Genomic DNA, 24,033 nt, shown 5'->3' on the forward strand with positions numbered 1-24,033 from the left:
GTGTTCAGGAAGCAATAACAAGCTTGTGGGTTACAGTGACAGTGATTTTGGGGGAGATATCGATGATAGAAAGAGTACAACAGGGGTGATGTTTTTCATGGGTGAGATGCCAATCTCCTGGCAATCACACAAGCAAACTGCAGTAGCTCTTTCTACATGTGAAGCTGAGTATATGGCTGGTGCAGTGGGGGCATGCCAAGCCGTGTGGCTCACCAGGTTGCTGGGCGACATTGGAGGTGTCAAGGTCCAGATGCCTGTTCTGAAGATGGATAATCAGTCAGCTATCGCCCTTAGCAAGAATCCTGTACTCCACGACAGAAGCAAGCATATCGATGTTAAGTTCCATTACATTCGCAAATGCGTGGAAGATGGGAGGATCTGCCTGGAGTACGTGAGTACTCAGGAGCAGCTTGCAGATATCCTGACGAAGTCATTGGGGCGAGCGAGGTTCAGTGAACTTCGTGACAGAATTGGCGTCGTCAAACTGAAGTGAACCGAGCATGTATTAGGGGGAGATTGTTAGATAATCCAGGCTCGGCTTGTTCTTTGCATGGCTTAGCTAGAATAAAGGAGCTCATTCCTTGCCAGTTTGAGCGCATCAATGTACAGGTCATTTGCATGTGTTCATGCAGTGACTTTGCGTAGTTTCAGTTAAGTAGTTGCAGTAGTGGAGGCGGTGACCGAGTCTCTAGTCGTGGGATGGCACGGCTGAATCAGAGGCGAGAAGATCGCAGCGTCGTGGCCTTGTTTAGCCACTTGTTTTTGCATGTAATTAGAAGTATAAGTTTGCATCAATACAACAGAAAAGACCGGTTGGTTTTAGCGGCACCAAAAGACTTTGTCTTCCAGGCGTTCTCGCGTGCGCGTGTGTGTGTTCCGGGTTGTCTTCCTCGTCTCCGGCGACGGGCACCGGGAGTTGAAGGCTAACAGTTTTGCAGTAATCTTTTTTTGTTTTTCTCCTTTAACAGAAATACAAATAAAATGGAGGACACACGATCGCTACCAATGCAAGGTACTACCACCCTGACGGCCGGTCAACTACGCCAGCCTTTATTGCAGATCCTACACTATGTTGAACAACACATCATGCACAGTAGCTATCACACTGACATATATGAATTTAGCTAACACTACTTCCATTTGCCTGCGGAAGAGAAGCCTGAACAAGCATCGTCAGATACTACTGTCGGAGTCGATCCATGTCAATCATCCGTCTTGGATGAAGAAAAGCAGCTGCAGAGCAGAGCCAGCATGCTCTTCTTCACACCGTTGTGGTCGGCCTGCATCCTTCCTCCTTCCTCCTTCCCTTGGGTGAACATCCGAACACAATGGAAGGCGAAACCTGAAACTATAGAGCACTTCTACTTCAGCCGAGCAAGACAAAGCTGGATGCTGTCGCCCTTGATGCAATCCAGCAGCGCTCCTGAAGCCTATTTATACCAGAGGGGCTGCAGCTGCAGGGTCGTCTTGGGAATGTGGGAGACTAAGACCACTGACGACTGACGAGGAAAAGAAATGAGAAAACACAAGTAATCTTTGTTCCTTCAACGGCTGATGCTTCTGTAGGGTTGCCTAGCATCTCACTGTTTAGAGCACTTGCAGACTCAGTCAGTCAGACGACCAAGGGAACTTGGCCCGCACGTATATGGGGAGAAAACAAGATCGAATGCAGACCAGGTCATGCTTAAACACTGTACTGTGAGACTGCACCTACGAAGCTCGGTTTGAACTGTCAGAGAATGTTCAGTGAAAGGCATTCGAGTAGGCCCTGAAAGTTGAACGACGAGCTGCTTGCGATGCAAGGCGTTTGCACTGGACAAGCTAGTCACAAAAGTACGTGCAAATTGTTTTCAAGTTTGCATATTCTGGAAGGTTTCAAGCATTTCCTTTCAAAAAGAAAGTGAGAGAGGAAGGCTTCGAGCATGATGTGACCTGACGGCAAGTGAACGAGTGCTAGTGTGAGTGTGAGTGTGTGACTGCTCGGAATCTGACGCTTTGCTGGGCCAAATCGATGCCTTCGTGGTCGTCATGCATGAAGCACAAGCACGAGCACGACTGCATATATTACGCGGAAACAGGGACTTTTTCCCGCGTTCTGAACTTCTGATCAGGTAATAAAGTTCCCTTTGCTGAAGCGTGATAATTGGACCGTTTACTTGGCTTATTTAGGACCGCTTTTACCTTGCTTGGAATGGTTCTGCTGCTTCTTTCATTTTCTTTTTCCTTTTTATTTTGGCGTTAGCCAACTGGTGCTGCTGATACTGAAATGTTTAAAGTAAGAGAATCTTTCACGTATTTAAGTACGTTTTGACGGCCACAAATAGTTGCAAAGGGACATACCACCCCTTGATAACCGAACACGATTTTTTTTCCAATATATGAAACAACACGTGACTGTTGCATCTTTTTTTTTTCAAAACAGAGATGCCCAACGCAAAGTACAACGGAAAGGACCACAAACAAATTGAATCAAATAGATGAGGACCCACTCATTACATTATTACCAACAAGAATACATATAGCAAGACCAGAACACAAAACAGAGTACCTGCCAAGAAACAACTACTGATGGTCTACACAAAAGGACCTTGCAATCTCAAATGATCGAGTTCTCATGCATTTGACTCTGAATTAATCATTAGTCTGGGGTGATGAGCAGCCGCAGAGGAGCTGCCAGATGCTCTTCTTCACCTTGTTACGCTTAGAGTCCCCCATCCTTCCACCAAAGGTCGACGGACAACACAAGCTGAAGTGCTCCAAAAAGGTGTTCCTGTAAACAAACCAGAGCACATGACATGATCTATGATTAAACGCCCAAAGTGGCTCAGTAAACATTGCTGAAGTGCAACTGAACGTGCAGAGAGTATGACAGAGCAAGCAACTGCATCTCCAGGAAAGTCCGGTACCTGAGACTGACGCTTCTGAAAGTGAGCAGGGCAGGCTTGGCTCCTCTTGTGCATGCATGTTTGCTCCTCCTTATAGGTTTCAGTAAATTCGCTCACGAGTATGAAGTATCCCTTGACACTTGGTTTAGTAATCATGCCAGATTTTACTAGGAAAAGTTGGCGAGAATCCACATGAACATTCAGTGAAGAACTAGTCCAGCTTCCAGGATCTTGAACTTGAAACGTGTGGTCCCCAGGGACAATTGCTTGCCACTAGCTTAACAGGAAGAGTCTTGGAAGGACGTCCCAGGAAGTACAAGCACTACATGCGACTCGTTGATTCCGTCGTACAGCACAAAACAAATTAAAGGCATGTATGCGGTTGCAGTGGACTTGAGTGAGATGTTTCGGAGACTTACTGCGTGTGTATGCGTAGAAAACAGAGAACGTTGCGTACAAAGGGGGTTGCTTATAGCCTTGCAGGAGTAACAATAACTCTTGGCTAGTTGGAATATTCCCCATGGACGGACGACGCTTTGTGCGACGAGCACCGGCGAAGCGAAACGGGTGGCCGCGCCGGCGGGAAGCAGCCAGCACTCGAAGCTGCCCGGCGCTGGATGGGTCTTATGTGCAGGCCCATTGTGTCTGCCGGCCCCCGCCAGGTCGTTCGCTTTTGCGGTCCAACGGGCCCGTGGGCCGTGGCGCAACGTCTCGCCGTGGGCAACGTCGCTGCTGCTGATGCCGCCTGGGCCTGGTGGCCGCCGCGCATGGGGGACCGCGGAGACGACGAGCTGACATGGCATGGCTAGAAACCGTACATGGGGCGTCACCTGTTTTTAATTTAATTTGCCAATGAGTCCAGCCACACACGAACGCGGCGTTTACGTTGTGCAGCGGGAGCGTGCAAGCGCAAGGGCCGGCCACACACGAACGCAGAGAGGGAGAGGAGGCGATCACTGTTGATTGCTTGTTCTCGTTGTGCTAGTGCCCTGGTGATTTTCCATCTCGTCCATTAGCCCATTACGCACTGCAAGAGTCTTCCCAAGCATGTTCCGATCGTATATTTATACCGAGACAAATTGGCCAAATCATATTTATATGTCGCCCGACCTTCTTGTAAAAGAACGACACGATTGGGCTAGTGAGCTTTTCCGTGTAGGGGCTAGCTAAAGGGAGGGAAAAGAAGACCGGGTATAGGATTCCCAGCACCAGCAGCTCGCTGCTTGCAAACCCGTCCACCAGCACACGGTTTTGCTTCAGCCAACCTCAGCAGCAGCCAGCGATGAAGTTGCGTCGGATTCCACATGAACGAATGAGGTAAACTATAGCTGTTACGCGAGTGACAGTTTCCAGTTTTGAGGCCTCTTCTTCTAGTCTGGATTCCTTGTGATTTGCCCACCGGAAAGAGACCTCCGTGGTAGTAACTGACAACTCATGAGCGATGGAGCCATGCCTAATTAGCCCCAGCAGCAAATGGCCTTGGGCCAGATCACAGCCGGAGCTTTCACTAATCTTAGACTAGCTACTAGTATTCTTTCTTTGGCTTTCTAGACAAGTAGAGAGCCTTCTGGAGGTTTATTGGCATCATATATGGTTGCCCAGCTGGCACCGATGACCTCTCGACCGTCAGAAACCTACTCGACCAAGGAATAAAGCCAACCTAGGCTACGAGAGCTTGCTGTCAGTAGGGGATATTTGGCTCGAGTCCAGCAACCTTAAAACTGTACTCGGAGCACAAACCGAACTCTTCCCACAAACAGCATTACATATACAGATAGCTCTGCCCCTCTACCGCCCTGCATCAACTTTCTTCCCTCCCAGCTTCACAACCTTCGTTCACAGGCGACTCCACAAGAAACTCATCGGCGTTTAGGCTCGGACTGAGAGAGAGATGGCGGCTGGGAAGCGCACCATTGGCATAGGCATGGACTACTCGCCGTCGAGCAAGGCCGCGGCGAGGTGGGCGGTCGACAACCTGGTGAAGGCCGGCGACCGGATCATCCTCGTCCATGTCCTCCCAAAGGGGGCGGACGCCAGCCACAAGGAGCTCTGGAAGAGCACCGGCTCACGTAAGTAAAAAGATCATTGGATTATCCTTGCTGCTCTCTTAGTTTGGACTTTGGATTCTTCTTGATCGCAAAGATTGTTGCACTGATAGCACCATCACTTCTGGGTTTTTCTTTTTTTTGGGTAAACTGAAGCTTTGATTCCTCTGCCGGAGTTCATGGAGATGAACGTGCAGGCGAGGTACGGGCTGAACCCTGATAAGGAGGTACTGGAGATCCTGCAAGCTGCATCCAAGGCCAAGCAGGTAATAACTCCACAAAGGCTACTGAATTGTTCGCTGAATTATCTGGTATACGTATGTATACGTGATCACTTGCGCTAATGTGGTAGCAGTGCAGCTCTTCAGTTATTTTCAAGGATTTTGCACTTCTGCTTGATAATTAGGCTAGAAAAGGAAAATTATATGGTTGCGTAGTGCTAAATTTATATGACTCCCAAACTTTTTTTTAAAAAAGTACAGTAGCAAAGAGCCTGGCTGTGCCCTTAATCTTTGCTTGAATGGAAGATATTTTTCACACCTAAAGCTGCATAACTGAATCATATAGTTGTGATGTCACTAGAATCACGTTCAAAAAATAAAAAGAATTTCACTCAAATTCTCATATATGTTTATATCACCAGAAGTCTGATCAATCAGCATTGATTTTAGGGTAACTGCTTTATGTGATTTTTTTTATCATAGCTTGCTTAAATCTCAAGATAAAAATGAATCTCTTGAGACATTACTATGCTATGCAAACCAGTCAGGCAAAACCATGGGCTGAACACTTCCCGACCAGAAAACAACCAGCAGAATTAGTAGGGGCGATGAACTGGTTACCTATGAAAACATTATATGCACAACCAATAGCTCTCCCTCACTCTCTTGAGGTTATTCGTGCAGCCTTGTCAACGGCTTCTTTTTTTTTTTTTGAAGGCTAAGGCAAACAATCAAACATTGCAAAACTACTCTTGAAGTTTGCCTATTGGAAGCCTTTCGTAGCTCCAACTATCTACAAAAATATTTTTCTTCAATGCAATAAAAATAGTGTTGAATCCAAATATGCTGTTTCGTGAAAAGTCACCTCCGTGTCGCCTTGATCAGGTGGAAGTGCTAGCAAAAATTTACTGGGGCGATGCAAGGGAGAAACTCTGTGAGGCAGTAGATGATCTCAGGGCGGACTCATTTGTGCTTGGTTGCAGGGGCTTAGGGCCACTGAAAAGGTTAACATCTATCTAAACCTCTCCTCTGTCAACTACAAGTGCCTAGTCTTTGGCTAACACAGCTTCCTCATATGTCACATCTCATTGGATCTCAATGCAGGGCTCTCCTTGGAAGTGTCAGCAACTACGTAGTCAACAATGCAACATGCCCGGTTACAGTGGTGCGTGGACCGACTATGTCAAGTGCCTGATCTTTTTTGCTTAAAGTTGGAGCTTTCGTAATGCGAGGCACATTAGGTATATCTGAGTTGAGGTTGTTTGAAAGGATGGTGATGTTTGGCTCTGGCTATTAGCTTCAGCATTATTACTTGAAATCCGTTGTCCAGTTATGATATCAGCAAATTTCCCTCTGTTACATCGATTTACATTTCTGCTGTTTTTCATGAAAGATATGTAAGCAATTGTCTAGAAACTTATTTAACGTGTCTGTGCCTATGTTGTGAAAATGCTCTTATATAGTGCATGACAACTTGACAAGCAGGGGCGGAGCTACGGCTTGCCGTCGGGGTCAGCCGACCCCGACCCCGACGAAGTTCCGATAATCCTATGTAAAGCTACTGTTCATTACTGTTTTTAGTGTTGATGACCGCATCGTAGAATGATGAAGACCCCGGTGGCCATAATTTCTGGCTTCGCCCCTCTTTTTGCATGACAAGGGAGCAAATAAGGGGAGGCTTATCGGTTGACACTTGGTAGTTATTTTATTGACGGCGCTAAAGAGCAGGTAGGCATAGCAGGTCCTTGTAATACAGTAAAGAAAGGCATTTCCAAACTAGAAGTTCATACAACTAACAACAAGCTCCGATAACAAAAAGAAAAGGCAGAAGAGACGTCCAAACATCAACATCGAAATATTTATTTCCAAATAGCAGAAAGATGTGCTTTATTCTTAAATTGCATCAATATTCTACACCATGCGAACCATTTATTCTGTATTTTCTTGCACAAATTAAGAGTAAATACTCTATGATGAACATAGTGTCCAGAAGACTAAACCACCATGGAAGCTTTTGGACCATATTGATCAGAACATCTTACCAGTGCCATCTTTGCGTGGTATAGAATGTTCAAGATCCATTCTGCGCCAGCTCCCAGCCAAAGGTGACAATTGATCAGCCTTATCATACAACCCAAGGAGACCACCTGTATGGACAAACAAAATTTTCCGCCCTTTCCACTTGGCTGGATTGCCAGCCATGTCTTTTAACAACCCATAAGCCGCCTTCCCACTGCAGTAAAATGAATCATGTAAAAGAATCAAAAGGATTTTTCGGCATTGGCTCGACAGAATAAAACTTGAATACCATTTTATGCCTAATGAAGACTATCAAATGATGCATACCATGCCAAATCTATTTCATTAACTCAGAACAGGGAATGTATTGCACCTGTAGACTGGATCAAGGACAATGCCTGTTGCTGCAGCTATGTCTTTGACAAACTTAAGTTCCTCGGCTGTGTTCATGGCATAACCTAATCCTTTAGCCTGTCAAGTAGAAGTTGAAATTGAGGAAGTTAAATGCTTCACTGGCTCTACCAATTTGTGAAGAAGATGGGTTGATTGATTAAAGATCAACTTTAAAAGTTCAATTATGAAATGAGCAAACGAGTTGCAGACCAATCATGTACAAACGCATGTGAACAAGGTCACAAGTTGGAGGATGTGATGCTGGTGCAACATGACATTGCAGATGACCATTTTTGGAGTTGGCACACCAAGAAGATTACTGATAAACAATGAAAGCTCAAAGTGTACTTACATTTTCGATGCTGACTATATCATGCGAGTCCAAACCAGATTGAAGTCCATCAATCAGGCCTTGAACATAGTCATAGAAGTATTCGGGATCATCACAAACAGAGAATGCATGGACCTATCTTAGAAGTGCATGGTTAGTCTGGGAACTTCAACATGACACACAAAAAGAAGGGTAGATCGTACTTTTGCCTTTAAGCTGCTCAATCTTGATCCTAAAGCAAGACCAGCAATCGTTCCACCACTGCATGAAGATAAATATCATCCAACCATAAAGTGATGCCTTGCAACTTTCAGACTCTAGGCATGACACAATACAAATTGCCATGCACAAAATTACACATAAATGGAACAGACAGTGTGTTAATCAAATACCTGCCGCATGCAACAACAATATCATCAAACTGAGCATCAGCAGATCGCTGAATTTGCTGCTCAATCTCCCTTATCGCTTCAATATATCCCCTGAACATTAAGATTAATAATGATCAAGTTGCACTTTCTAAACTGAATTTATTTGGATGAATTCCTCAGGCAGTATGCTAGACCACTCTGTATAGTGTTTAATTTTGTATTCTTGTTAGCTTGATAGTTGATTCTGGACCCATGAAACATATTATGTTACATATTAATCAACGCAAGGCAATGTCCCACATTTCACTAGCCAGGCATAATATGACATGTTACACAGCCGGTGCCTTATATGATCTCAATACGGTTCAGCACCTAGACATCTCCCTGAGTAGTATAAAGGCCAACAGCTATTTGCAACAAAGGTTCTAATAATGTCCATTTTTCCAAGCATAGCAACAAATACTGTTTTTCAAATGGACAGGACAACTAGCGAAATCCATGAAGGTTATCCCCCTGAGGAAACTTCAAAATATGCTATGAACACCAAGATGTAATCCAATCATGGTTTGCACTTAACATCGAGTATATGATAATACCATGTTCCCAGTGAGTTTGATCCACCAACAGGAATCACATATGGTTTCCTCCCTTCTTCCAACAGCCTTTTCTTCAGCAAGTCAGCTAAAGCCTACCCAAAAAATAAACATGATGTGGTTAGAAATTTCCTAAGCAAACACAGAATAGGATAAGTGCTGGTACATAGTATATAAAAGCAAATTTTTGGTTTACCTAAAGTCATAGAAAAAATAGGCAGTGAAATCAAGATGTTGGAGGGGGAGCCTATTAAATCATGTAGCCGGAAGGGTTATGCTACCACAGAGGTAATCGATCTGTTTCTAGAAACGTGACTACTCAAGCATGGATGACAAGTAGTAACATTTACTGTGGAACAAAGGCATTAGCTACATATGGCCAGGCAGAAATATGAAACAGCTCACAGCAGCAGCGGAATAAAAGAAGGAGAAGAACTTACCACACTGCCAATTTTTCCATACTCTTCTTTTGATACAAGATCAATGTGTGCACCCACCAGTCTCTCGACAAGGAGATTGCCAACCAAACCAGGGTCTTTATCCACGAGAAGCTGAAAATGTCCCAACAAGACCAATTTATGCGACAGCAAATTACAGATTTCACCTCACAGGCACACAGAAATCACCTTGGAGGTACGTAGTATCAGGTAGCAATCAAGATTGAGATACTTAGCAGCCACTGCTGTGGCACGGCAATGGTTGCTTTGGATACCACCAACAGTGATAATGCAGTCTGCGCCTTGCGCTACAGCATCTGCCATCAGAAACTCCAGCTTCCGTACCTTGTTTCCACTCAATTGCATGCCAGATAAATCGTCTCGCTACAAATTCCCCCAAAAGTCCCTTGTGAGAATAAAAAAATGCCACTAACAAATTAAGGTGAATTGCATATTTGCACTGAATTGTAAAGGGGGTGGTTGGCTGTTTGCCCTTTTGTTGCACCTTGATCCATACTTCCGTGCCTTCCGGCAAATTGGGGAGATTCCACATGTGAATCGGTGTTGGAAACTGTTTTGATTAGAAATAATAATCTATGAGTCAGTGAGTCACACGAAATTGATCAACTAGAACACTGAACTCCAATCAATTTGAACTAATCTGAAGTAATGGATAGAGCAGGTAGCCGTCGGTAGTGAGGTAGGATCGATGGGGAAGCTTACATGGCCGAGCGAGAAGGTATGGGAAGGCATGGGGGAGAGGTGCGTAGCCCACGACGGCGGCGCGTAAGGCTTCTTCGAGAGAAAGCCCCCGATCTGAGCGGCGGAGGCGGAGAGGGTGGCGGGGACTCCGGCCATCCCGGCGAAGGCGACCAGACTCCGGTGGCGCACAGCGGCCAAGCGGCTGAGTGGGAGAGTAGAAGTGACAGGGAGGGCCGGCCGAAGGAGCGACCATGGAAAGCGGCGTTTCCGCGAGAGTGCGGGGCCGGCAGAAAGGCGGACGCGGTGACCTGCCCAGCGCACCGAGATCACGGAGGCCTCACTGCCCAGAACCGACTGGTATCCGGCCCAGCTACTCCTACAGAACTGGGCTTTCCCGATATCATTAATGGGCCTACTCGTAAGTGTGGACGTGAGTTTTCCAATAAGAATTTTCCTCGTTCTCACAAAAAGATACAATAATTTCGTCAAGTTTCAGAAGAGAAACAACTCCCCCGGCTCAGTGATAAACAAATTTTCCGTAATTCATGCCATATGCGTGGCTCCATCACATTTTGGATATTTTGTCTTTCAATGGAACTCGAGTCTACCTGCCCCGTAGTACCGTTTATGAAAGTTGACCACTTTTGTAAATGCGATTTTCATCTTAGACTATCTCCAGCGATATCCTCTAAATCTTATCCCCTATTTTCATCCTCCATATCAATTTCATTCTCTATATCAAGCTTAACTCCAACAACGTTCTCTATTTCCATCCTTTATACCCCACAATCTTATTTTTCTATCATTTTGTTCCAACGACCTTCCCCCGAGCGCAACGCCCCGCCGCCCGCGCCCGGCCCCTGCGCCGCCCGCGCCTGCCCCTCCGCCCGCCGCCCCGCCGCCCGCGCCCCGCCCCTCCGCCCGTCCGCCCGCCGCCCGTCCGCCCGCCGCCCCGCGCCGCGCCCCGCCCCTCCGCCCGCCCGCGCCTGCTCCGCCCTGCTCCGCCCCTGCTCCGCCCGCCCGCGCCTGCTCCGCCCCTGCTCCGCCCCGCCCGCCCGCGCCGCTCCTCCGCCTCCGCCCCGCCCGCCCGCGCCGCTCCTCCGCCTCCGCCCGCCTCCGCCCCCGCCCCCCTCCTGCTCCGCCCCCTCCTGCTCCGCCCCCCTCCGCCTCCGCCCGCTCCTGCTCCGCCCCTCCTCCGCGTCCGCCTGCGCCCCTCCGCCTCCGCCCGCTCCTGCTCCGCCCGCGCCGCTCCTCCGCCTCTGCCCCCCTCCGCCTCCGCCCCCCTCCTGCTCCGCCCCCCTCCGCCTCCGCCCCCTTCCGCCTCCGCCCCTTCCGCCTCCGCCCCCCTCCTGCTCCGCCCCCCTCCGCCTCCGCCCCCCTCCTGCTCCGCCCCCCTCCGCCTCCACCCGCGCCGCTCCTCCGCCTCCGCCCCCTTCCGCCTCCGCCCGCGCCCCTCCGCCTCCGCCCCCCTCCGCCTCCGCCCCTGCCGCGCCCCGCCGCCCCTCCTCCCTCCTCCCTCCTCCCGCGCGCCTCCTCCCGCGCCCCGCCGCCGCCTTCCGCCGCCGCCCCTCCTCCCTCCTCCCGCCTCCCGCGCCCCGGCGCCGCCCCTCCTCCGCGCGCCCCTCCGCCCCTCGCCGCTCCTCCGCGCCCCTCCGCCCGCGCCCCGCCGCTCCTCCGCCCGCGCCCCGCCGCCGCTCCTCCGCCGCTCCTCCGCGCCCCTCCGCCCGCGCCCCGCCGCTCCTCCGCCCGCGCCCCGCCGCCGCTCCTCCGCCCCCCCTGTCCGCTCCTCCGCCCGCGCCCCGCCGCCGCTCCTCCGCCCCCCCTGTCCGTTCCTCCGCGCGCGCCCCTCCACCGCTCGTCCGCGCCCCACCGCGCCCTCCCGCGCCCGCCGAATCGCCCACGCGACCGGGATGGAGGACGCCGGTCGTACCCGCGTCTGTGCGGGACGCAGAGCGCGTCCCCCATTTTACCGTATGGCATGGAGGACACCGTTGGAACCATAGAGTCGCTACAGTATCCTCTACAATAGGGAACAGGCCCATTTACAGTGTACCGCTGGAGACAGTCTTAGGCACTTCACATTTGGAGCATCGATACCTGCACCAGGACTTTTCAAGAGACTCTGTGTGTGTGTGTGTGTGTGTGTGTGTGTGTGACCATGAATTGCGAAGGACGCGTGGCTGGGCAGGCACCATAATCCATATCCCCTCGGCAGCGCTCAGAGGTGCATGAGATGCAGCTAGCCAAGCAACCGTGCAACTTCACGGTTTCACTGCAATTTGCTTATTTGCAAACAAGCAGCAAGCTAATGGTAATTTGGCAATCTGCGTTGCAATTTGGTAGCTTGCACAGTGATAGTAAATTTGGTAAAACTTATGCCATTCAGTCAAATATGACTGCTGCAAATTTTTAACTTGTGTCATTGTAATGCATAATTACCGTAAAATATGAAAAATATAAGATTTTTTCTCTTATTGTACCATCCTAACTTTAAATTCTAGATTCGCCGCTACCCGTCTAAGTAGAAAAAGGTCCAGTAGGAAGACATCCGGTAAATTTTGTCAATTGCACTAGTTTTGTCAGATATGTATGCCGCGCGAACACAGCTGGAAGCGGCATTTTTTTCAATCGAGACTCACAAAGGTCTATTTGAGAACATCAGATAAATTGACAACAGGGAATTTGAAGATGGATTCTGAAACGAATCAAACGAAATAAAACTCTTTCCTTATATAATTAAGTCAGATTCAATTAACAAATTCGAATTCATCCAGCACACACAATAAACAAATCCGGCAACTACTGCATTGCATCTAGAAGAAGAAAAATGACACCCGAGACGACCAGCGGTGGACCAGACATCACCGGTCCATCCATCCTCCACCGGCGGCGCGTCGCCGGGGTAGCCGTAGCCCCACCACTTCCCACCAGGTGGCGTCGTGCGATGCGCCATCCGCCGCTAGCGACACTTCCAGCTCACCGCGTTCACACCTCCACCAGAAAACTGACTAGTGGGGCCCACCTATCCACACACCCCTCGTGCCCTGTTGTCAGTGAGAGCAAAAGCCCACGAACCCGGCACGCCTCCTCCTCCCGGCTCCAGTCCTCGTCTCGTTGACTCCTCGCCCCGTCTCCGCTCTGCGCTCTCGCTCTTTCTGTCTGTGCTTAGCGGCGAAGCCACAAAAACGGAGTAAAAAAAATAAAAAGAGCGAGCCTCGCTCTCATCCGCTGTCCGAATCGAACAACTCGAAAGCGATTTGCTGCTCCTGCTGATCCGAGCACTCTCCTCGCCTCGTGAGGAACAGTTCAGGTTAGCCGCTCCGCCACCCTTTCCTATTTCTGCGCGCGTCTCGGAAGATGTGGTAGGAAGAGTTGTTTAATGCCTGCTGTGACGACGGGGGGTTGATTTTCTGCTTATACTTTTGTGCGATTTTGGGGGGTGTTTTGCGGGTTCCGAGGCTCACACCACGCGGGGATGAAGTAACTTTTGGGGTAGTTTCCAGCATTTTCCTGAAGGCGCCGCGGTTTCCGCGTTTTGGATGGATTTCCTGTCCTTTTTCTCGCATTTACCAAATCTCAGCAGGGGAGGTTGAGATGTGGAAGTACGAACGCTGATTCTCCCTTCCGCTGTTGCTTTATTGGGATTTTATTTGCGCGTCTCGCGGCTTTGATTTTCCGTGATATTCTCTTCTGGGGTTTACGGGGACGAGGGTAATCGTTTCCAGTAGGCGTGGATTGGCTCATCTGATTTCATTGATGCGCTCTCTGTTTGCGCGAAGGCATCTCTAAGGCCAACCGCCAACGAGTTGGTTCCGTTCCTGATCCTGTCTCTTAAGTCGGATGTTACGAGTAAGCTAGCACCTGTTAGGTTCTCTTGATCGATAATCTCATGTAGCGGACAAACACTACTCGCAACGAAGATGCTTGCGTCTGTACTAGTTTTGATTGGCAGTGCTTCGAGTAATATTCACATTACGAGCTGCAATTGTTCTCTGTATCTCTTCTTACCTTTTTCTGATTTATTGTGTCTGCAGGGGCAATAGAGATTGAAATGAAGACCCTGATAGTGTGTTCGTGATTCGGTTGTTGTTGCTGTCAGATATACGGGTAGGTTTCAGCACAGCTGAATATTAACGCTAACCTTGTTATCTGTTTGGTTGATATTGTGCAAATTCTGCTATTTAGGGTTCATTTCTTGTTGTTTGAGCAGTTTGTGTTCCATTGCAAGGTAAGAATTCCATGTTCTTATTTCCACCCGATGCGCTGACCCTGGACACAGTACCCATATTCTGTTGTTTTTTCACAGTTTTTCCTGTTTATCCCACTTAATTCAACCAATAAATGTTGGCTAGCCTGAATATCCATTGGAAAACAACCAATGGCATCTTTTGTGTATAAAAGGATACACAAATTGCTTGCTTGCCATGAATTATATTCAAGTTAATTGAAAGTGATGTGCTGATGCAATGCATGTTGGTTGCAGGGTTACAAAATGACTGATCAGGAGAGAGATGATGTTCCTATGTTGCTAAGAAATGTTGAGCTTCCAAGATTTCCTCTAAGAAGTACTTCACTGTGTATACCAGTCAGGGATGATGAATATGAAGAAGACACCTTTGTTCCCCATACTGGTCCTCTATTCATTCAGCCACCAACTCAGACGACATCGGGCATTCCATTTACAAGTAGAGACACACCAGATAGGCTGCCTAGACCTTCACAGGGAAAACCAGTCAGCAAGCCACATGCCATCATGCCAGAAGAAACTGGAGGAAATAGGTGGTCTTACAGTGGACAAGTTCCAAAGAATGAGCACTTACTGATGTCTGGACCTTTGGGGCAATGTGACAATCCTGATTGTGTCAATTGCCCTCCTGCTTGTAAAAACAAAAGACATTTCCACAGAGGCTCGAATGCTTTAGACAATAAGGTATGTCCTTGAAATAGGCCATTTGTTCTAAAGTTGTTATAGTAGCTCTTAAACCTGTTGGCTGTGGTACTAACATGCTTTTCTTTGTTCCTTTGAAGCTTCATAATACTATTTCTGGTCATGTTGGTGGATGGAAGAAAAAGATCGAGAAGATCCTGTCAAACATTCCAATTATGAACCCACATGCAAAAGTTGTTCAGCAGTGGAATCAATTCTTTGTGATATCATGCCTGATTGCCATTTTCATCGATCCACTGTTCTTCTTCCTATTATCAGTAGAGCAGGTAATACTCGCAAGTTTTAAACGAATGATACCTCTGTGTTCATGCTTCTTATATGCATTCGATTTCTGCATTTTCTTAGTCACTCTTGCTGTAAATTTTAATTAGAGATGACCACATATTCCTTCTTTTATTTTCATTGAGTGCAGGATAATAAATGCATAGTTTTAAACGGGAATTTTGCTACGGCACTTGCGGCTGTAAGAAGTGTGACCGATGCTATTTATTTCTTGCACATGCTGCTTCAGGTAAGTGCAACATCCCTTCTGCTCATCCAGATAAGGTTTCTACATTTTGTAAAAAAAAATTCTCTCGTAAACAAGTTGGTACAGGATGGAATGCTCGTGATTTATCAATGATTTGGGATGCAAATTTAACATTGTTATGTTCATTCTTCATTAATCATTCGTTCAACATAATTCTGTGTGAATAAGTTCTGAACTTGGTTTAAAACAAATCTTCTATCAGATAGTTCTGGAAATACCCGCATCGCACTGTCCAGATCAACTTTCTATGGTTGACTTGCATTGAGGGAACTAGTTTTCCTTGCAGGAATGCTGCATACTTATCCTGATCTTAATGTAATGACATCAATGTGCTAGTTGCCTTAAAGGATCGATTGATTTACCAAGTGTTAGCTTAATGTTGATAAACTTCACCTTGTTAGTTGGTTTACCATGCTACTCTTTGTTAGTGTATGATTTTATTTCATACTGTCTTGGAGTTGTCCACTGCAATAGATAATAATGGATTTGTTCGGTTCTACAATCAAATATATGTCTTGTCAACTGAAAAATTGACCAGCATTCTTATGGGACTATTTATAAGTTTATTCATGAATATAATTAGATATTGTCTTTCAGTTCAGATTGGCTTATGTTGCCCCCGAGTCACGAGTGGTGGGAGCTGGAGATTTGGTTGACGAGCCAAAGAAAGTTGCTGTCCATTATCTTCGTGGTTACTTTTTACTTGATTTTTTCGTTGTGCTTCCACTCCCTCAGGTAAGATATACCTCTCCCTCATGCTAATTCTCTTGTTTTAGATATCGAGCTTCATTCTTTGTACTTTATGAATTCAGACATCTTATTTTACTGAAACAGTATTTGAAGTTATACCTATTATGCCCTTTTGGTTTAATTAAGTTGTCTTTTTATGTCTCTAAGGTCATAGCAGTTTACAACATATTTAGGGCCAACAAGAAATATAAATGAAAATAAATTGCTGTTTTGGTACATTGTATATACCAAGGCATGCCATGATTTCTTTCTATTCCTAAGCTTGTGACTTGTGAGCATCCAGGAAGAGTCGATGTCCATTGAGTCGTACTTACATCTAACCATACATTGGCACATGTGACAATAACTTGCTGCGTCCTCACCTTTTGCAGCTTTGCATCCATGAACCTTGTTTGCCTGGGTAGCACTACATCTGTTATTGGCATGACTGCCATTTATCTAATTTTTTCCGAAGCTGCTTGTCTAACTCTAAACTGATGAGTGATGACCTGTTCTTTTTCAATGTAGTTAACGACAACCACATACAGTTAAAAAAATTTGACATTGTCATCTTTGTTGCAGTCTTTATGTTCTTTGCTAATATTTTTGTTTGTTTCTTGATCAAAGGTGATGATACTGCTAGTTATCCCTAAATATGTTGGGTTATCAAGTGCAAACTATGCTAAAAATTTATTGCGTGCCACTGTTCTTCTTCAATATGTGCCCCGTATCATCAGATTTGTACCACTACTTGATGGTCAGTCTGCCAATGGATTCATATTCGAGTCAGCGTGGGCTAATTTTGTGATCAACCTTCTAATGTTTGTTTTGGCGGGACATGTTGTTGGTTCATGTTGGTATCTCTTTGGCTTACAGGTTAGTCAAGTATTTTTTTTTTTATTGAGGTTATGTACAAAGGTTAGTAGTACATTTGATTCAAATGTTCCAATTTGGATAATCATACCAACAATTCTATTCACTATTGAGGAATATGCCTTTTACAAATATTGTTGTGGAACAGTTCTGAAGGCACCTCAAGTTTCTTTTAATTGTACATGATCTGATTAATTTTGAGTTTGAAGGTGGAAAATATTCTGTTCTAAACACCCACTTAAATTAATCTAAACACTCACTTAAGTTAATCTGCAATATGCTTAATTTGTATATTCAAGCACAACTTATTTGGTAATTTTTTGTTGCAAATTTATATAGTTTGACCTACTCAGAAACCACTTAATTTTAACTGATATTGTAGGTCCTGATGAATCGTATTATTTTCTTTTTTTATTCTCTCACAGAGGGTTAACCAATGTCTACGAGATGCTTGCTCTGCATCGACCATTCCTTATTGTGATACTTTTATAGACTGTGGACGTGGCATTGGGAGTGGACTGTACAGACAGCAGTGGTTCAATGACTCGGGTGCAGCAGCTTGTTTTAACACTGGAAATGATGCTACTTTCCAGTATGGAATTTATGGGCAAGCTGTTTTGCTAACTACAGAAGGCAGTGCTGTTAAACGGTATATATATTCATTATTTTGGGGGTTTCAGGTATTCGCCGCCATCTGCTTGTGCTTTTCTACTTCTTGGGTATCTGTTTGTGGCATCCAAAATATGAGACTGTTCTGCATGATCCTTCTAAGTTTTAAGGTCTTATCAGCCATGCTAACTAATGACATTTCACTCTATTTACATGCATTATAATTTTGACTAGTGTATTTTCTCTTACCTTATGGTTTGATTTCAGCAAATAATTGTTTTCTCATACCTTATGGTTTGATTTCAGCAAATAAGTACCTTAGCTGGCAACCTTGTCCCAAGTTATTTTGCATGGGAAGTTCTGTTCACAATGGCTATTATTGGTTTGGGACTGTTGCTTTTCGCATTACTTATCGGAAACATGCAAAACTTTCTCCAAGCTCTTGGAAGACGGTATGTGGTTATACTGCTGGCCTATTTATCATGATAAATGCTTGTACAGTCATGCACTGGTGGAGCTACTTAGAGGCCAAACAGGATTCTGGCACTCCTGGCTCAGGAAATCTACATGTTATGCATGGTAGTTCAATCAGTTTGAAATTGTAACTATCTTGAGGTGTGAACATTTTGCACCTTTTCTCTTCTCACAGGAGATTGGAAATGCAACTTAGGCGCCGTGATGTTGAAAAGTGGATGAGCCATAGGCGGTTGCCTGAAGATTTGAGAAGGTTTCTCTACAGAACTTATAAAAGCAAATCTTTACCACACTATTGCACCCCCTCCCCCAAGGGGAAAAAAACAAAACTTAGCTTGTCGTATTTCTACCTTTGCTATAACCATTTGCTGCTTATCGTCGAGCAATAATACTGATCTGGTTGTGTTTCATGGTTGTCTTTTAAAATTAGAGCCCTTGTGAAAGCAATTATTTGCTTCACAAATCTTATTTTGTATTCAAGAAAAAAAAAAGTGTATGCTATATTGTCAGACATAGTATTAACAAAACAAAACAATTATTTTATTAGTGCACAATTGAAACCAACGATTAAGGTTACATCCGCAGGAGTTATCATCTAATGTGATGTTGTTAAAAAAATCTGAATGTGGTTTGTAATGTTGTGCGAGTATCATAATCATGAGGGCTTGTTTGCATTGAGGTATTTATACACAAATTGTTAGCATTTTTAGTTTAATCAAAATTTGAACTAGATACCAAAATCTTTCAATGAAATAATAAGCAGTTATTTAATTCTTACTGTGGAAGATTGCAGAAGTTGTAATTTTATATATATGTGTGTAGGAGGGTTAGACGAGCAGAAAGGTTCACCTGGGCAGCTACTCAAGGAGTGAACGAAGAGGAGCTTTTGAGTAATTTACCTGAAGATATCCAGAGGGACATACGTCGTCATTTCTTTAGATTCCTTAATAAGGTTGGTGTCTAAGGTGACAAACAATTATTACAACAAGACCTACACCCATCCATTCTTTCATCTACCATGCTTGTATCTAGTTTTGCGCTTATATCACATCCTACTATTCTAGAATCTTGACCACTACTGTTTGGATCTCTTAACTCAAGGAAATTGGTAAATGAAACTGTTATATCAGAGAAAGACTGGAAAAGAACTTGATCTCCAGGGAAGAAGAGTTGGAATTGATGTAGGACCACAGCCAAATTGTAGCTTACGGTTCAGCACTCCCAAATGCTCCCTCCTTTTCTTCATGTAGGGCGTAATAGGATTTGAAAAAGTAACTTTGTAAGTTTGACCAACAATTAGTAAAAGTATGTGCATCAGTGCATGTTTATAGTGTTTAATAGTTGTACCAATAGATTCATATTTCACATATTTTAAATATTCCTTGCATAAGAAAAGGAGGGAGTAAGCAATAGTGACAACAAACTGGAAGAAATAAGAGAAGAAAGATACTAGTATTTTCTCATTCATGATGTAGGCTCACTTCATTCACATGATTTGTGCAGGGTGGTAACGGATCATGGCCCTAGTGGTCTCTTCACAATCCAACTTGGCCCTTATATATTTTTAGCTCAAAATTGTATAAGATTAAAGCCCTGCCCTTTTAGGGCCCGGCCCTTAGATTATCTAAGTAAAATTTTAAGGCCCTTTACCACTTTGTGCTATAGAAATGAATTCAGTAAAGGTAACTCTGACTAGCTTCAATTAAGCATTGATTAACTTTTTATTTGCAGGTCCGGTTGTTCACCTTGATGGATTGGCCTATCTTAGATGCTATCTGTGACAAATTAAGACAAAACTTATATATTAGTGGAAGTGACATTCTTTATCAAGGTGGTACTGTTGACAAGATGGTCTTCATAGTGAGAGGTAAGCTGGAAAGCGTCAGTGCAGATGGAAGCAAGGCCCAGTTACATGATGGAGATGTTTGTGGAGAGGAGCTCCTCACATGGTACTTGGAACACTCATCGGTGAATAGAGGTATGCAACTTCTTCCCAGGCTGTCTGTTGTTGGTTTTCTTTAGATTTTTTAAATTGACTCGTCACATCTACTGCTGTTTCAGATAGTGCGAAAATCAAATTCCATGGCATGCGGTTGGTTGCTATACGTACAGTAAGATGTTCAACAAACGTTGAAGCTTTTGTACTCAGAGCAAGTGATCTTGAAGAAGTCACCTTGCAATTTGCACGATTTTTGCGTAATCCACGAGTGCAGGGAGCAATCAGGTAGCCATATTTTTGTTTACTTTTTTTTTATCATTCCTGCTCACCAGAATAGTTGAGGCACTTCTTAAGGTCTTTTTGGTAATTCATGGCAAAATATTACAAAGTTCAGTAGTATAATCATGCACAATGTGATTTGAGACTCTTTAATCCAACCCCTTTCGAATTATTGTGTCCAATGAGGTTTGAACCTCTGCGTGCAACAGGTATGAATCCCCCTACTGGCGAACCATTGCTGCAACTCGTATTCAGGTTGCATGGAGGTACCGGAAAAGGCGACTGAAGCGAGCTGAGCAGTCAAGGCTGAACGAGGAGTCTTACCCCTCGTATCCGATCACGGCGCATGATTCATTTCCACGCGGACAGTGGGGATGATCTTTACCTCGCTAGGCGCTAACTTTTCAGTGCTCTGCATCTACAGCTTCTAGAGCCCTGAAATTGAGTCTGTCCACTTGGTGGAGTGACACATGGGGCTACTATTTTTGGCTTTGGTGCTCTCTCATATTATAGCTTCGTACTGTAGGCACTTCATAGGATGTAGAACTTTGCTCCTGTATATAATGAGAACAGTTCTTTCGTGCATAATTGTTTCGTTGATGGCATGAAACCTTAGCTGCGCTTCTGCTCGCCTACATGTTGCAAGTGCCATCCTTGATTACTGAGAGGAAGCTCAGATTAAAGAGCCACACAATGCTTCACACCCGTAATTACACGAGATATGCAGGCATGCAGCTAGTTTCAGTTTTCAAAAGCATGATATATCTCAACTTGAAATGTCCAATTTCTATGCTGTGGCATTCAACATATTTACATTTTACATCTTGGCCAAATCAAACTGACCATATATACGCTCTTTATACAGGCATAGAACCAAGGTCAGTCAGTCAGTCACGACTCGAGGCTGATTCCTCCCAGCCCAGGCCCCAGCAAACGCAAATTTTTTTACCCCCTGAATTCTATGGGAACTGAACCAATTCCTGTAATTCTGTAAACTTCCTACGAGATTACTACGGGACGAACTTTGAATAGTTTCGTATGAAATCCAAGTAAGATTCTCTGATCCTGTTCCGATCTGTCCATCTTATCAGGTTGAGGTGTTCGGTGTTCCTACCCGAGCAGCAGTATCTACCTACTTCTTGCTCCGGCTGTGGCCGGCGCCGGCTTGGAGCACGACATGGCGGATGTTCTCGACAAACTCCTCCCACCCCAGCCACGAGCCCTCCACCGCCGGGTCGAAGCTCGCCGAGAACACCCCGTACGGCACGCCGAGGAGGACGCCGAACAGCAGGAACGCCACCCAGATCGGAGGCTGCAGGTCGAGCCCCGTCACCAGTGCCGCCGCGCGCAGCGCCGCCTCGCCCGCCGCGGATGCCGCGAGCGCCGCGGCCGGCACCCTCCGCGCCACCCGCCACAGCACCTCCTCCGACTCGAGGAACGCTAGCTCCCCCTCGCGCTCCCGCCGCCGGGCCCACTCCTCCCACTCCTCGTCGCTCACCGACGCGTCCACGACCAGCAGGGACCCCAGCAGGAACGACGCGAGCGAGTAGACGAGCGGCATCCACGCAGGCACGCGCGCGCCCGCCGCGTCACCGAGGTACCCGAGCAGCGCCGGCACGCCGGCGAAGGAGAGCGCCGCGACGGCCGGGAGCTTCCACAGCACGCTGAGGTCGGGGTCCCCGCCCGGGAGGTCCGCGTCGATGAGCGCCCGGAGGAGGTCGTCGTCATCCGCGCCTCCAAAGACTTCCGATTCGTCGATCACGCCAGCATCAACGAGGTTCTGGAGGAAGGTCCGGAGGTCGTTGTTGCTGCTGCGGTAGGCGTCGAGAACTTCTCCTAGCAGCGCCCCGAGGTCTTCCTTGTTCCTGGCGCTGCCGCGCTCGCCCTCGCCGTCGTCGGTGCCGTTCGAGCCGCCGGGGCTTGAAGCCGAGAGGCAGATGTGACGCGGGTTAGCGCGGAGGCGGAGCGAGGAGCGGGGGAGGTTGGTAGAGAAGTGAGGAGAGGAAGCACGGGCGCGGGTGGGGGTCGGCGTGAACCGAGGGAGTAGAAGGGAGGACAACTCCATCTCGGGGTTGAACAGAAGCATCCATGGCTGATGGCTGCCATGGTCTTATCCCAGGACCCACGACGATGTATTGTTGGGGCCCGGGAAATCGTGGCCCAGCTTCTTCCGAGCCTGTTTCTGCATCTTTTTGCCTTTTGAATTAAGAATTTCCTCTCTTAGCCTATTGAAGTAGGTTTTTTGTTAGGCTTTACCACAATTCCAGTTATGGTTACCAAATCTTGGCTTGAAACCAAATCTCCATCCAACTTTCTTGCCAAACATTAGTTTGTTTTTGGTATGGTTTGTTTTAGTGCAGTTCGTAACCGAGCGGCCGACCTGGTAATGGCACCACGCGATATGTCTGACATTGAAGACGCATCCGAGATTGGCGATGTAGCACAGCGCAGGAAACCACCAACAATGAACCTAGACGTCATTTGCAAGCATTCAGAATGGAGCCTAGGCAATTCACATGTCATGTACTCCTATTGCTAAGATTGGAATCAGATGTTCAGATACCATGTTCCTCAGTTGCATCAGCGAACGTCACCAAGGTAACAGTAGAAACTAATTAAAGTATTCAAAAGTGAAATTGGAACCCTTATGTCCCTAAAGTTATGTAGTATAGCCACATCTGCACCTTAATTAATCGTCATCTTCTTCACACTCTTCCTCGTACTCTTCGTCTTCGTATTCCTCATCGTCGTCGTCGTCCTCCTCCTCCTCCTCCTCCTCCTCCACCGACGAAGAGTGTTCCTTAGCCATAGACAGGACTTCCCAGTGTCGAACGGCGAGGTCCCATCCCAGGACGGATCCCCTTTCCGCTGCGTCCCACCTCGACGACAGGAACCCGTAGTGGACCCCGAGCAGCCCCGCCGCGAACAGCAGGGCCGAGCCCGCGGCGGCGGCCCAGGCCGGCGCGTCCCCGGGCGCCGCGCGGTCGAGCAGCCTCAGGAACGCCGCGTCCGCCGCGACCGCCGTCGCGGGGGGCGCCACCATCCGCCACAACATGCCGCGCCGCATCTCCTCCGACAGCTCCAGCCCGAGCCCGCCCGCCCGCCACTGACTGCCCGGCTTGGACGTCGACGTCGCCGTGGCGTCGATGACCTCGACGTTGCTGGAGCTGGCCGCCGGCCTGGCGGTGCCGGCGCGGCGAAGGGCGCTGGGGCTGGTTGGTGGAAGTAGCGGGCGCGCGCTGGCGGCGCGAGATGGGAGGAGCAGGAGATCCATGGCTAGCTTGGCGTGGTGGTGGCGGTGTCCGCTCCGGGGTGCTGGGCTGCGTGCTGCCGTCGGGGGTCGGCGGGTGGCTGTACGTATGTGAAGACGAGAAGAAAGAGGCTGTGATGCGTTATCCTGAGTTTATTTCTTTTTCTTTTTTTTTCTAGGGGATGGCAACGTGTGAGATATTTTGGGCCGGTGCAAGGCTGGTGCCAATCGGGGCGGTACCACCCCCGTCCGCCCGGGTCAGGCGGGAGCGAGGAGAGAGAAGGCGGGAGCAATCCCGTCGGTCGGGAGCGGGCGCTATCGTCCCGCTCTTGCCCTTGTTGGCGGGTGGAAGCGAGGCGGCGCGCTGGCGTCGGGCGAGAGGAGTAGGGGGGGAGTGACGTGGCGC

At 47.2% G+C, this 24,033-nt stretch overlaps 4 protein-coding genes across 7 annotated transcripts; 2 read left to right on the forward strand and 2 right to left on the reverse strand.

Annotated features, from left to right (window-relative positions):
* Positions 1 to 4,510: 4,510 nt before the first annotated feature.
* Positions 4,511 to 6,576, forward strand: LOC112873068 (universal stress protein PHOS32-like). The gene is made up of 4 exons (XM_025936100.1): positions 4,511 to 4,954; positions 5,087 to 5,196; positions 6,037 to 6,155; positions 6,256 to 6,576. Exons 1-4 carry the CDS (start codon positions 4,777 to 4,779, stop codon positions 6,344 to 6,346), a joined length of 498 nt encoding a protein of 165 aa, XP_025791885.1. The 5' UTR covers positions 4,511 to 4,776; the 3' UTR covers positions 6,347 to 6,576.
* A 419-nt stretch (positions 6,577 to 6,995) lies between these two features.
* LOC112898965 (putative D-cysteine desulfhydrase 1, mitochondrial) lies at positions 6,996 to 12,950 on the reverse strand. The gene is made up of 12 exons (XM_025967296.1): positions 12,853 to 12,950; positions 10,352 to 10,409; positions 10,019 to 10,321; positions 9,801 to 9,866; positions 9,485 to 9,679; positions 9,299 to 9,409; positions 8,862 to 8,953; positions 8,287 to 8,376; positions 8,098 to 8,155; positions 7,916 to 8,029; positions 7,544 to 7,641; positions 6,996 to 7,384 (listed from the first exon to the last, which is right to left on the reverse strand). Exons 1-12 carry the CDS (start codon positions 12,948 to 12,950, stop codon positions 7,180 to 7,182), a joined length of 1,488 nt encoding a protein of 495 aa, XP_025823081.1. The 3' UTR covers positions 6,996 to 7,179.
* Positions 12,951 to 13,111: 161 nt separating this feature from the next.
* LOC112883799 (probable cyclic nucleotide-gated ion channel 20, chloroplastic) lies at positions 13,112 to 20,987 on the forward strand. 4 transcript variants are annotated; one of them, XM_025949032.1, is made up of 14 exons: positions 13,112 to 13,307; positions 14,032 to 14,104; positions 14,481 to 14,927; positions 15,026 to 15,211; positions 15,358 to 15,456; positions 16,072 to 16,209; positions 16,831 to 17,079; positions 17,502 to 17,756; positions 17,992 to 18,137; positions 18,335 to 18,412; positions 18,982 to 19,111; positions 19,891 to 20,137; positions 20,221 to 20,383; positions 20,587 to 20,987. In XM_025949032.1, exons 3-14 carry the CDS (start codon positions 14,490 to 14,492, stop codon positions 20,753 to 20,755), a joined length of 2,298 nt encoding a protein of 765 aa, XP_025804817.1. In that variant the 5' UTR covers positions 13,112 to 13,307; positions 14,032 to 14,104; positions 14,481 to 14,489; the 3' UTR covers positions 20,756 to 20,987. The 4 variants fall into 4 exon arrangements, with proteins under 4 accessions (XP_025804817.1, XP_025804833.1, XP_025804825.1 ...); XM_025949048.1 differs by lacking the exon at positions 13,112 to 13,307 and adding an exon at positions 13,341 to 13,359; XM_025949040.1 differs by lacking the exon at positions 13,112 to 13,307 and adding an exon at positions 13,369 to 13,846.
* Positions 20,988 to 22,709: 1,722 nt separating this feature from the next.
* On the reverse strand, positions 22,710 to 23,763 carry LOC112883823. The gene is made up of 2 exons (XM_025949068.1): positions 23,062 to 23,763; positions 22,710 to 22,847 (listed from the first exon to the last, which is right to left on the reverse strand). Exon 1 carries the CDS (start codon positions 23,649 to 23,651, stop codon positions 23,067 to 23,069), a length of 585 nt encoding a protein of 194 aa, XP_025804853.1. The 5' UTR covers positions 23,652 to 23,763; the 3' UTR covers positions 22,710 to 22,847; positions 23,062 to 23,066.
* Between the last annotated feature and the right edge of the window lie 270 nt (positions 23,764 to 24,033).

The sequence above is a fragment of the Panicum hallii genome, chromosome 1 (genome assembly GCF_002211085.1).
Source record: "Panicum hallii strain FIL2 chromosome 1, PHallii_v3.1, whole genome shotgun sequence".
Classification (NCBI taxonomy): domain Eukaryota; kingdom Viridiplantae; phylum Streptophyta; class Magnoliopsida; order Poales; family Poaceae; genus Panicum; species Panicum hallii.